Below are 14,576 nucleotides of genomic sequence, written 5' to 3' on the forward strand. Positions count from 1 at the left end.
TCTCTTATATCATGTATCTATATATAAAATTATTTTTACATTCACATCAAAATCATGATTAAGCTTTCCTTTCAGGCACCTTCATTATTTATCACATGTACTGTAATTATACATGTATATGCTTCATGCTGTGTAATGAATTATCTAAATGGATTTACACAATTACATGTAGTAGTTAAAATCTAATTTGTACTCTGACCATGTAACTTGACAGAAGAAAAGACATACAACATTACCAATATTGATAATTTCTTTTTTTATATTTTAAGAAATTATTCATAATGACAATCTTTTAAATCAAGTGTCTCCACTTTCTAATTTTATGCACTTTTGAACTGGTCATATTTAAAAAATACTGTATATGATTATGCATGAACATGTTGATATATACATCGTCGGTAACCCACGGTTGGTTGCACTATGCAATGGTTGATATATGATGTAAATACAATTCATCATATGATCTTCTTATCACAATGACATACATGTACATGTAAGCTATACAAACATGTGTATGAAATATTATTGTATTTAATTCAAATTGCAAATAATTTTGAAATACACATAAAGATATTATAAACAAGCAGTGCATGCACATTTTTATTATAGGAGCATCTATCTAAAATCTAATCCATCAATTATCACACTTCACATAACTACACATAATGCAGTACTATTTAAGTGGATATGATTATAACCTTCCCTTTCACCAAATTGCTACACAGAGTCTGAATATTGATAAGCTTTAAGGCATATTTTCTTAGTAGATTAATTATTACATGTACATGTCTTGGATGTAAATGATGTGACAAAGTCTGAAAAAAAGACAAAAAAAAATGATTTCTTAAGCATACATTTAATTTGACAATTTTTAGCTTTTAAACTATTACTACATTTTGCAATTTGCATACCAGTTCATATCCTGATCAAACTACTAAATATGTATAAAGATGACTGATGTACGATGTACATAATAAAGTACAATGTAAGATGTACTCAACTGATCACTGCTAAGGCCAAAAAAAATCTTGTTCCCGGTAACACCCTTTAAAAATGAAGGGTCAGTAGGCTGGGCTAATCTTTTTTTTTTTAAATATTTTTTCCTCTTCATCCCAGTTTCTTGCAGTGAAAAACTGAAGTAGACTTTATTCCACCTTATATAAAACCATGGATTTGATTCCCAGGAGACTGTTGGTGTCTTAGATTTACAGAATTCGTACCAAAATTCCGGATTTAGTGAAAACCCAAACAAAATTTAGGTTGTTATTTGTTTGCTTGAAGACAAACCTGATAAAAAGTTTTTGAGTGGGCACTGATTTTATAGGGTTGGTCGGTTACCGGAAACACAAATATTTTTTGTATGGCCTAAGTTAAGCTAGTATTAATAAGTGTTCCAGATATCTTCATTGATTTCTTGAGTTTTTCCCATATAAAATCTGTACTTTAATGGTCATGACTAGAATCATTAGTGTTAGTATCATCAGAGCTCATAAACATTTCTTACTTTAATTTCAGTAAGTTTTCTTACTCGAGAACTTGTAAGTTTTTACTTTTCTTATTACTTTCCAGATTGGACCAACAGAACAGTAGATGATTTAAATGAAAATTTTAAAACAATATTGACCCATACGACACAAGCACACATACATACACTCAAATCATACAAAGTAAATCATGTACCAATACAAGTACACAATGCATATTATATGTTCATAAAGACTTGTAAATGAAATGCAAAGTATATCTTAAATGTTGATTCCAAGAGTTTATATTGTTTAGTTATAAGATCTTCCTCTTCTGGCTTTGGATTTCTTACAAATCAGAGTTATTCCATCAAAGATGAATCCCTGATATCAGAACTCATCAATAACATACAGCTGCTGATCCTGTAGATTTTTATAGACTCCTTCAGGTCATACAGTCTTTGCCATGTTTTCTATCACTAGGTTTCCTTCTCCATACATCTGGCCTATAAGAACCTGTAAGGTAGAAATCAAAATCATCTTATCGTTTAAGTTTAAGGGATTAACATACCTTCATGATAAATCGTTTATGGGTAAGAGTAAATAAAAAAATCATAATCACTCTCAGAAGGATTTTGTAGTTAATCAGTCATTGAATAATGTTTATGTATTTCGTATTTTTTTTTTTTTTTTTACTTTCATCATGACTATAGTGATTTTTAATGCATTTGGTGGGGCTGAATTTAGGGGCCGAAATTTGGCTCCTTCCCTTACAAAAATTGAGCTGATGTATTTTCCAAAAAAATAGGAAATTTGCAGTCTCAGCAATTTGTTAATTTATCACCTAGGTGTGGAAAACCCAGAGCACCCTGAGAAAAACCACTGACCAGCAGTCAGTACCTACTACCTGGTGGCAACTGCCCCAGAGCCAAGCTGGCAGAGGTAAATGGTTTGTGGTAATATGTCGGAAAATCAAAGTTATAACCACTTATATCAAACTTGATGTATTGATCATGTACATTGTACAACTTACCCGCAGGGGCAGACAATATATACAAGTTAACAGTGTAACTATTTTGAAAAGTTAAATTTTCAATCAATAATTTTACCTGTCGTTTGACCATTTCCAAGTTACTTTCTGCTTTTGTAACTAGTTTGCTTATCACAGATGGATCAGTTTCATTTTTGTGTTCTCTGAAAGCATCTCTTGTGCGTCTTACTGCATACGTTCTGAAAAGTAAAGAATGGGCTCTATTTGCACATGGTCCAAGGGACACAACTCAAATAAATGTTGCAATTTACATTTTCCACCTCGAAATTCACTTTTTGGATTTACCTAAACAGTAATCGTGTTGTACACAACACATTTATTAAATAACGAAATATATCACAATTCTATCTTCATCGCTGAATAATTTAATTGTTTCATATAAATTAATTTAACGTTAAGTAGTTACACAACTGAGTGAACGCGACTGTCGATGTTAATATTTATTTGCCTTTTAAGTGAAAATGACATCTTGACTCAATGATCTTAAACCAATCTTAACTTGATAAGTATATGCTAGTCAATTATTTAAATACCTGTAATTATACGTGTTGAATTTATTGCATTCTTTCAATATACTCTTGTACAAACTGATGACCTTTCCTCTGCTCGCCGCCATGTTGCTTTCGAGTTTTTACGACAACGGTATAATGGGAAAATAATTAATAATTTTTGCTGTATATTTTATATTTTTAATGAAACATTGTCAATGTATCATAGGTAATAAAAATTGATGGCCATATTATTATGTGGTGTACATATGCATAAATAAAATGTCTTTAAATTCTAATGTTGCGTAACCATTTTTGACAAAAATGGCCGCGCCCATGTGAATGCGTTCATGTGAATTTTGAAGGTGACAACATAAAGGGTCCCGCACTCATTTTCAGGAAACATCAGAGGTATTTTTGTTATGTTCCTGCTTATATTCAAAAGTGAAGCAGATTTTCAACCATAGACCCTGTTCATATGATAACCTGCAGTCCAAGAGTTGATAGGAGGTGAAGCATAGATGAAAATTTCTACTTTCGGTTTATCCTACAATTGCTTAAGTAATCGCGATGACTCGTATTCCATTTTAGTCATGTTCTGTATATATGTTTACCACTACCTGTAACACGACAATAAGGCAAACATTTATGGTCTTCATTTATAAGGGCGCAGCCCGGAAAGGCATGAAGTGCGAAGCACTTGTAAGGTAACAGATAGACGAAAATATAAGAAAAAACACAATCTTCAAAATTCAATCCTCCACACTGACAGCTTCAGTTTGCGGCCGCCATTTTTTCATACATATGGGGAGGTTGTGCGTTACTCTAGTACTGCTCTTCCCAGTAAATATATATTTAACTAATACAAATGCATAACAGGGGTAATTAAACATTTTTTATTATTTTTTAAATAATAATGATAACGCTTTGAAAATTAAAAGCTATAGAATGCAGTAAAAATATCCACCAAGGCGAAGATGAGCACAAGGAATCATGATGTCACATAACGTCAACAAATGGCGCGAAATCATATGAATCGCATACGCGGCACTCCAGGCCTTGAATGGACACAGAGAAATCCGAATCTTTGAGTTCATTTCATTGAGTTTATGCTAGACAATTACTTCTATAGTTTAAAGTGTGTCCTTTTATTTCTAAATTATGTCTTCTATATGAAATAGGAAATAAAATAAACAAGTAGAGCTTTGCTCTTCCTATGCCGTGCATGATAAGATATATATTAAAACATCTGGCTGCGCCCTTTAAGGCCTTGCCTTCAGTCATATTATACATGTATTTTGATTTTTCACATGTATGATAATGCAATTTAAGCACCTGTGCAATAGGAGTCTAGTATATATGATATACTGTGTGTATTACGTTCGTTAGTGAAAACCAAGGTCAATATTACCTAAAGTTCCATAAATTTTTAATTAAGTTATACTAACTAACAGCGATGGAGTCTGAGATAAAACAATATGGAAATGTGGTATGAGGTATTTTATTCACCCGTAGATCATGCTAAAGGCCCACTACCTTTCCGAAACAAAAAAAAACAAAAAAACAAAAAACAAAAAAAAAAAAAAAAAGTTTCTGAAAAATATAAATAACATAAGGAAATAAATATTGATGGCCTGAGATGAGGCTCCAATACCAAACTAATGGAAGATTTCTTGCGAAAACTATGTATACTGTGAAGATTCATTTCGCTGTTTTGCCGTCTGGCCCTGCAGTGTTCTTCTTCTTATATAGACACACAATTCAATCGATGCCGATGATTATATTGTGCGGATTGGCAGAGGCGTGATTGTGAAAAAAAAAGAGTGAAGTTATTTACAGTGATTGTGAATTTGCATGTTATTTTTTATTTTTTTTTTTTTTAGTGTATAGTTATGATAGAATTTTTAGGGGGTGAGGTTTAGGTCTTCAAGTTCTGTTTTTAGCCCACCATCATCAGATGGTGGGCTATTCAAATCGCCTTTCGTCCGTGGTCCGTCGTCCTTCCGTCCGTCCGTCCGTTAACAATTCTTGTTACCGCTATTTCTCAGAAAGTACTGAAGGGATCTTTCTCAAATTTTACATGTAGGTTCCCCTAGGACCCTAGTTGTGCATATTGCATTTTGGGACTGATCGCTCAACAAGATGGCCGACCGGTGGCCATCTTGGATTTTGATACTTAAAGTTTGTTACCGCTATTTCTCAGAAAGTACTGAAGGGATCTTTCTCAAATTTCATATGTAGGTTCCCCTAGGACCCTAGTTGTGCATACTGCATTTTGGGACCGATCGCTCAACAAGATGGCCGACCGGCGGCCATCTTGGATTTTGATAGTTAATGTTTATTACCACTATTGCTCAGAAAGTACTGAAGGGATCTTTCTCATATTTCTTATGTAGGTTCCTTTAGGACCCTAGTTGTGCATATTGCATTTTGGGACCGATCACTCAACAAGATGGCCGACCGGCGGCCATCTTGGATTTTGATAGTTAATGTTTATTACCACTATTGCTCAGAAAGTACTGAAGAGATCTTTCTCAAATTTCATATGTAGGTTCCCCTAGGACCCTAGTTGTGCATACTGCATTTTGGGACCGATCGCTCAACAAGATGGCCGACCGGCGGCCATCTTGGATTTTGATAGTTAATGTTTATTACCACTATTGCTCAGAAAGTACTGAAGGGATCTTTCTCATATTTCATATGTAGGTTCCTTTAGGACCCTAGTTGTGCATATTGCATTTTGGGACCGATCACTCAACAAGATGGCCGACCGGCGGCCATCTTGGATTTTGATAGTTAAAGTTTTTTACCGCTGTTTCTCAGAAAGTACTGAAGGGATCTTTCTCAAATTTCAAATGTAGGTTCCCCTTGGACCCAAGTTGTGCATATTACATTTTGGGACCCATCGGTCAACAAGATGGCCGACCGGCGGCCATCTTGGATTTTGATAGTTAAAGTTTGTTTCTGCTATTTCTCAGAAAGTACTGAAGGGATTTTTCTCAAATTTCATATGTAGGTTCCCCTAGGACCCTAGTTGTGCATATTGCATTTTTGGACTGATTGGTCAACAAGATAACCGCCAGGCAGCCATCTTGAATTTTGATAGTTATCGCTATTTGTCTGCAATTACTGAAAGGATATCTCTCATATTTCATGCGTAGTTTCCCCTTGGGCTTTAGTTGTGCATAGTACCTTTGGGACTGATTGGTAAACAAGATGGCCAACCTGTTGCCATCTTGGATTTCACCGCTGATTCTCAGAAAGCAATAAAGCGATTTGTCCTAAATGTCATATGTTGTATATTCAAAAAAGTTTGAAAAGCAGGGAAAAGATCCTTCTTTCCATTGTCAGACATAGATCATTCTATGGTGTGTGGGCGCCAAGATCCCTCTGGGATCTCTTGTTAGGATATGTGACTTGAAGACCTTTAGTGTAGTGCTCTGTACTGTAGCCACCGGTAGGATGTTCCATTGTTTAATTGTGTGTGGAAAAAATGAGTGTTTGAATATGTCCTTGGTGGCAGCTATATGTCTATATGTGAATGGGTGTGATTGTCTAGTCCTGAAGTCTGTCAGATTAAGAATTTGACTGTAGTTAATTGCCACATGTGGTGTATGATTTTATAAAATAAAATTAAATGTGTTCTTGTTCTGCGTGTTTGTAGTGAGGTCCAGTTGAGGTTTTCCATCATGTCTTGTACTGAACTTGTGTTGTGGTATCTGCTTGTTGTGTAGCGTGCGGCTCTGCGTTGTGTTTTTTCTTTTTGTTTTCCTTTTTTTTTTAGATAGTCATGATCAACTTATGCTCGGTAATTAGTACGACGACACGAAACATAAGATGACCCGTGTTATAAAAATGAACATTTAATTAATAAAAATTTAATTGTTAAGGAGGTGGTGCCAGGTGTAGTATTAATGGTAAACTAATAACTTATGCGACTCTACAAAATTATCAATCTCGTTTTACATTCCAATTTTAAAATTAAAAGCCGTTTTGGAAAGGTAGTGAGCCTTTAAATATCAGCAAAAAATACCAAATGAATATATCTACATGTAAGTGAAGTAGGTTTTGATTGAAAATAGTGATATGCATATGGTCGCTATCTAGCTTCTTTTAGCTCAGTCGGTAAGTGGTGACCTGGTATGTGTTCGGGACATAGTCTTGTGGCAAGTCTGGCTGGCAACACATTACTTTCTCCCTGTTACATAAAATTGAAAAAAAAACCCACCACAGCACCAAATGTAGCAGGAGCAGAGCGGGTCCTTCATGACACTAGCCTAAGTACTCTATATATCATTACGTAGTTTTCCAGATCCCAAAACAATATTGGTAAAGTTCAATTTTCCATCAATCAGTCCTACATGTCAAAATATGATGTCACAATCACTGGAAGAGGCTAAATGACAATAAATCATACTTTAACCTTGTTGCTTCTGAGTCTCGTACCCCTTTATTGTTGATTTAGATTTTTTAAACTTATTAAACTTTCAAAAAAATGTATGATTGATATATTTTTGCCTTTTTATTAGTTACCATGCATGCATACATATTTACAATGTATACATAAAACTTTCCCTTATAGACATGCAGGCCATTATCCAATGGAGATCAAGAGCTGTCAAAGTATTCCTACGGCAGAATCCAATATGTACATACTGTACTCAGTTTCATATGACCATGTCACCAGACATTTCAAAAACTGTTACAGTTGAAGGGAAAACATATCCAAGGGACAGCTGGACAAACATAACACCAACCATTCTACAGAAAGTTGGAAAGAACTTACACTGTAAAAAACATCACCCACTAAATCTCATCAAACTCAGAATCAATGACTTTTTCTACAAGAACTATTTCAACAAATACAGAAACCCGCTGTTTTCTGTGTATGACAATTTAAGTCCAGTGGTGACCTTATATCAGAATTATGACAGTTTACTTGTGCCTGTGGACCATCCCAGTAGGAGTAAAACAGATAGTTACTACATTAACTCAGAATACATGTTACGGGCCCATACATCTAGTCACCAGGTAGACCTGATCGGAACTGGCCTTGATGCATTCCTCTTGTATGGGGATGTGTATCGCCGGGATGCCATTGACTCAAGTCACTATCCAGCTTTTCATCAGGTAGAAGGTGTGCGGCTCTTCACAAAGTATGAAGTGAGTGTCTGGTTTTATTCTAAAAAGTTTGTTAATTTTATGATTTATGAATTAATGCTTTAAACATAAATTTCTATACCTCAACAAAAACATGCTACTATGACTATAATAATAAACTATGTGTTTTGGTGTAGAAAAAACAAGTAGCAGTATATTTGCATTTGACACAAAAAAACCAAACCCTGTTAATGTAGTAGATAGGCCTTTATTGTTTAATACTTGAAACATGTATGAATTAAAAGGACTCAACACCTATCTTCATTGTTTCAGCTTTTTGACAGATCGTCATCAACAGATATATTAAAACTGTTTGAAGATGGACAACGACTGCCTACAAAACAGGAGAGTCATACCCACGAATCATCACTGTCATTGGAACATGACCTGAAGAAAACACTGGAAAATCTAACATTTCATTTATTTGGAAAAGGTAACAAACACATTATTTCATAAAAGATATGCTTCGAAAATATACATGGTATATGTTTGAAGTGTTGACTTCTGCTCATCTTTACATTTAAATGATTTTTTGGACAAGGAAGGAGGAAATAAAAAGTGTGAAACTGAATTCATGACTTATTACAAGTTACATTTAGTTGTAAATGTTTTTAAACATTACCAAGACATTGAGCATTCAGAAGCATTGTACAGATTAGTACCAGGTACATGTATGTGCTACTCTGCTACTTTGTGAATTATGTACAAGGAACATTTACAATTTTGTTTGCATTACACTATTTGTTTTTGTAAATATGTGTAATCTTCTAGCTGTCATAAGAGTTTTTTTTTTTTAATTTTTCAGATATTGAGGTGAAATGGGTAGATGCCTACTTCCCATTCACCCACCCTTCTTGGGAGCTTGAGATTAAATTCCAAGGAGAGTGGATGGAGGTTCTAGGCTGTGGAATTATAGAACAGAATATAATGAACTCAGGTAGGTACAACTTTACAACCTGTTTCTCTACTTGTATATATGCATATATATGTAAATTATGATATGACAAGTTTGATAAAACACTGAAAATGTATTTTTAAGCGTAATTTGACAGATTTAGTTTTCAAACTAACTTCATCTTTCTGGTAGTATCATTATGCAATTTGAATGTACAGATCTTTAGATTTAAACCAATCTGTGCCTTAAATGAAAAAACACACTTATCAGTGATCTTCTGTGTAACACATTACATATCAGATAGTGAGAATACTTATCCTTGTGTCAGTCTCAGTTCATCATGTATGTAAATGTGCTAATCTGACTTGATAATAATATTTTTAAGTTATATGTGCCATATTTTTCATACTACTATTCAAAAAGCTTTTAATATGTTATTCATTACCAAAAATAATCAACATTTGGAAAAGTACAGTACTTTCAATGCATTCTCTTGGTTTTAAATTTACAAATACCAATAAAAGCACAAAATGAGTTTAGCATACTGCCAAAAATCATTATATATACATCTATAGTGAAGCGAAATAAGTACCTACGGTCAGACCATAAAGCAAAATTGTGGTCAACAATTTCATGTCACATTTTGAAAGTGTTATTAGTAATTGTAAAGTGATTTCTGCAGGAAAGTTTCCATCTAAACACACATAAGAATTTGGATTTGTCTCGGGATGATCCACGCAGCTGCAACTATTAAGCGTTCTGGGGATTGGACAGAAATTGTAGATAAAGGTGGGGAATTAGATTTATATATATGGATTTCATCAAAGCTTTTGATAAAGCCCCTCATAAACGGCTTTTAAAAAAGTTTTTTTGGTACGGTGTGAGCAAAACTGTTGTCAACTGGATAGGAGACTATTAAAGTAACAGATGCCAACGTGTAATTGTTAATGGCGAGACGTCAAAAACCTATCCTGCGATTAGCGGCATCCCACAGGGAAGTGTGTTGGGTTCGATTCTATTCGTAATGTATATAAATGACCTCCCACACATTCCAACATCGGCATCGCCACTATTCGCAGACGACATGAAGCTATTCATGCAAATTAAAACAAATGAAGATGAAAGAATCCTCCAGGAGGACTTAAACAAATTAAGCAATTGGTCAAATACATGGTTACTAAAATTCCATCCAAACAAATGTAAAGTCCTGTCAATTAAAGCTTCCAAGGAAAGGTATAATTTTATGGATAGACAAAACGGAGAGAGATTTCAACTTGAAAATATCACACAAGAAAAAGATATAGGAGTAACCATTGATGGAGACCTTAATTTCAAATCCCACCTGTACAATATTGTCAACAAGGCAAACAGCATAGTTGGTCTGATACGAAGTTCATTTACAATGTGCATGTAAATATCTTAACGAATCTATGTTTAAATTGCTATTTAAAGCACTAGTTAGGCCAAATTTAGAATATGCAGCTAGCGTATGGAATCCATATCGGGCAACAGATATCAATCTAATTGAAAAAGTACAAAGAAGGGCGTCAGAGCTGATCCCAGAGTTAAAAAACTTAACTTACGATGAAAGACTGGAGAGATTGAATCTTCCAACACTGTAGCACCAGAGAACACGAGGGGACATCATTAATGTTTTCAAAATTGTCACCAAGGACTTTTTCCTGGTGGACAATAATAGCAGAACCAGAGGCCACTCTGAGGAAATTTATTAAACACGTTGCAAGCTGGAATTAAGAAGAAACTTTTTTAGCCAGAGAATTATCGATTTATTGAATAATCTACCACAGAATATTGTAAATGTGGACCTAGTGTATACTGGGAAAGTGTTGGTTTCAAAATCTACATATGCCCCTATATAGTCAACGGGAGGGGATCCCGGAGTTGCGTTCAAATTAGCGTAAACGCAACGACGTATGAATACAAACCCAGAGTTGGATCGGACTACTTCTAGTTCGCGCTTCGGTAAGATTTTGCGTCATATGATAATCTTTAGAACTAAACTTCAATTTCTTAATTTACATTTTACCTTTTCACAGATGACAGATTTGCTTTGAATTAATAATAAACTAAAAAACGATTTCGGTCTTCTATTTGTCTCAAGACTGATCCTTAGGCGGCACAGACAATATCTTGCTCGTGATTAGCCTACTCGGTTGGCCTACGGTATTCGATCAGTATTCGCTCAGTTGACATCGTTGGTAAGCTAAGGCTAGCTTGTGGAGATGTATTAAAGTTTCTTCAAACAATGACATCGTGTACTCCTACGCGTACTATGGACTTCCGGTTGCTTAAAATAATGTATATACAGTCATTTCATCAGAGATTTAAATAGTATACTATTTAAATCTCTGATTTCATTAATGTTGAAATCCTTTTCCGTTGCTAAGGAAAAAGGAGATACATATATACACAGTGTTACTTAATCTCATAGTATGATATACCGACACATATATAAGTGCCAGACACTGATAAAAACACAGGTTAAAAAGATTTCATGGATTTAGAATATCACGGGGTTTGCTGTCCATTCCGGTGTGTATTTTTTTCACCCCTATTCGTACAAATTTTGTCAGAAAGATGGTTGAAATTTTGCTGGGTGGTTTTTCCAGTACTTATTGAGTCTTGACTTGAAGGTGTTAAGAGATGGTGAACACACCACTTCCTCTGGTAGAGAATTCCAGATGTTGATAACTCTGTTGCTGAAGAAGTGACCTGATTTTCCCAGTCTAAATTTGCCTTTTATATAGTTTTCTGGAGTGCCCCCTCGTTGAAGTTCGTCCAAATTCATTGAATAGTGAGGTAAGGTAGATGTTTTAAACACGGTATCCTTTTTGTTGCTCGTCTTTGTACGTTTTCAATGACGGTCATGTCTCTGACCAGGTGTGGTGAGGATACTGGTGTTGCGTATTCCAAAATTGGACGAATAAGTGATTTGTACAGTGCCAGGAACATATGAAGTGTAAACAAAGTTTCCTCGTTGTCGGATTCAAAATAATAATAAAGAGTTGTTATTAGATCCAATTAAAACGTATTTGACATCAAAACAGAATATGTGTTCAAGCATTGTAACGGTAATAAACAACAAAAAGAATCGCTGTTCGAGGCTACAACCGGAGGCTTTCCTCAGGAATGTTCGAGGGATTCCATAGTTACTGTACGTCAGTCACACACCATGCAAATACTTGTCTATCATCCGTACGACTATGAAGAATTTAGTCTATATCGCGTACGTAGACCGATACATACATTACAAACATTCAGCAGCTCAACAGTCATACCATTTGATCAACAGGCTATTTCACAGTTACTTTCCTCGGTTGAAAATCAAATATGGCGGCTCGCTCCACTTCGGACCGCATCACTACCCTGACAACGATATATACCGGTAGTCTATCTCAATTTTTATTCGAAATGGACATTATTGATATATTATCAAATTGAAAAAAAAGCATTATTTAAAAATAATTTATAGGTGTCATTGTTATATTTTAAATCAAACTGCAGCTAAAACATTCAACAATCGGAACTATATCTTCGGCCATCCTGACTACCATAGTTACTCAACTTAGCAACCATCGCCATTTTAAATTTGACGTAAAAGTAGACTTATTTATGTAAATATAAAGATTGAACAGTGTAACGCGCTACATTGAATGTGTCTGTATCCCATTGCGTTCATACCACCTTTAACGCAATCAAAACGCTGTTTAATCTCTATACCAACATGTACATGTATGTACAATGGAAATGTGTGAATATTCTACTGTAGCTAGACTACATGTATTGTTGTATACCGGAATCGAGATAACTAATGTAAGAATATTAATTGATATAGATATAGAGGCTTACAGCCTGCATCCGTTACATATCGTATTAGATCGTTATAAATGGCATAAAACAACAATTTACAGTACATAATTTCTGTGTTGTAACTAACGTTTATAATGCATCTGAAGCCATTTAAGTGATTTTCACGGCTTAATTCATCAAACCTTATGGTTTTCAGTATATTAATGAAGAAAATTAACATGTCAAAATTTTCCCTCAGTTACGGCACATATAACTTTAACATTTTAAACACCCTTGAATTTACGCAGCTACGTATGTTTACCTATGAATCTCACGGAATCTGTACAAAAATACATACGTTTATCTGGTGCCTAACATATACATGTAATTAACACTGTAAAGTCTAACCTGATATACGACATGGATGTCAGTCCTAAAGTTTTTAAATTAAATACTTAAGTCTTGGAGTTTATTTTACTTAAATCTCTAGGGGGAGTAGCTGACAAAGTTGGCTGGGCCTTTGGGCTGGGGTTGGAACGACTAGCCATGAAGCTGTTCAACATCCCTGACATTCGTTTGTTCTGGAGTGAAGACTCTGGGTTTCTGTCACAGTTTGAAGTTGATGACCCATACAAACCCATTACCTACAAAGTAAGTTATTGATATTTAATAAAACCGATTTTACCTGTCAACCCTGGCATGTGCTGTACCACCCTTCACATTCTAGTGACGCTAGAAATATTTATAACTAGATCTGTACGCCATTGGCTAGCACTGTTAACCTCCACTAATCCTCATTTGTGTTCATGGCAACCAAATTGTATGTTAGCTTTGAAAAACAAACGACCAAATTTGCTCACCAAAGATGTATACCCATTTCAGCTATGTTCATTTCGATGTTTCATTCGGTAACCATGGCAACCAAATGATATATGTTGTCTTTTACACTATGACCAATGTGTTTTCATTCTTTAATATACATGTATTGTAATTTTAGCTTAATCGGACAATATCAAAATTTTGATCATTCAACAGCCTTTGTTTTATTTCCATGGTAACCATGTATAAAACTCATGTGCTGCGTAAAATGATAGGCGTCCATATTGTAACTAGATTGAAATTATCTTTTGAAACTTGAAGCAAATATTGTAGGTGAACCTTTCCAACAAAGAAAGAAATATTTTGTGATTTGTCAAATCGTTTTTGCCATCTCTTATTCCAGCCTGTTAGCAGCAGTCCACAATGCATCAACGACATTTCTTTTTGGGTCAAAGAAAAGAGTTTTTCTGAGAATGACTTCTATGACATGGTGAGAGCTGTTGGTGGAGACTTAGTAGAACAGGTTCATTTGTTTGACACTTTCTTCCATCCTAAAAAACAGCTACAAAGTCAGTCTTATCGCATAGTGTACCGCCACATGGAACGGGCCCTGTCTCAGGAGGAGGTTAATAAGGTACACCAGGAAATCGCCGCCAGGGCTGTACGAACACTCCATGTAGAAATACGATGATTTTATCGACCTTGTAGGCAGACATGATAGATAATATATTGTGATAAAAACATTTTGTTTTCATTGTGATAAGGGTTTAAGTTATGAAGTGCCGCTGTACTCATTGCATTTTACTCCAAAATGAAGTCAAAAAAATATTTCAAATATGAAGGATTTTGACATGTCTATTTTCATTAAATTGCAGGTATGCATTTCAAAA

At 34.9% G+C, this 14,576-nt stretch overlaps 2 protein-coding genes across 7 annotated transcripts in view; one reads left to right on the top strand and one right to left on the bottom strand.

The window, feature by feature from the left end:
- Positions 1–14,576, top strand: part of LOC138316330 (phenylalanine--tRNA ligase, mitochondrial-like) — a 40,161-nt gene extending 25,585 nt beyond the window's left edge. For 3 of the 6 annotated variants that reach the window (XM_069258006.1, XM_069258007.1, XM_069258001.1), the window contains exons 2-6: positions 7,585–8,165; positions 8,436–8,595; positions 8,968–9,099; positions 13,358–13,518; positions 14,090–14,576. In XM_069258006.1, the coding sequence (XP_069114107.1) occupies positions 7,587–8,165; positions 8,436–8,595; positions 8,968–9,099; positions 13,358–13,518; positions 14,090–14,377 (1,320 nt within the window). In that variant the 5' untranslated portion in view covers positions 7,585–7,586 and the 3' untranslated portion in view covers positions 14,378–14,576. Of the gene's footprint in view, positions 1–2,311; positions 2,406–3,293; positions 3,414–7,584; positions 8,166–8,435; positions 8,596–8,967; positions 9,100–13,357; positions 13,519–14,089 lie in introns of those variants that run through there. The other 3 variants (XM_069258004.1, XM_069258002.1, XM_069258005.1) reach the window with 2 other exon arrangements.
- On the bottom strand, positions 516–3,169 carry LOC138316332 (LYR motif-containing protein 4-like). The gene is made up of 3 exons (XM_069258010.1): positions 3,048–3,169; positions 2,573–2,693; positions 516–1,979 (listed from the first exon to the last, which is right to left on the bottom strand). Exons 1-3 carry the CDS (start codon positions 3,128–3,130, stop codon positions 1,914–1,916), a joined length of 270 nt encoding a protein of 89 aa, XP_069114111.1. The 5' UTR covers positions 3,131–3,169; the 3' UTR covers positions 516–1,913.

This window comes from Argopecten irradians, chromosome 2 (assembly GCF_041381155.1).
Source record: "Argopecten irradians isolate NY chromosome 2, Ai_NY, whole genome shotgun sequence".
Taxonomy (NCBI): domain Eukaryota; kingdom Metazoa; phylum Mollusca; class Bivalvia; order Pectinida; family Pectinidae; genus Argopecten; species Argopecten irradians.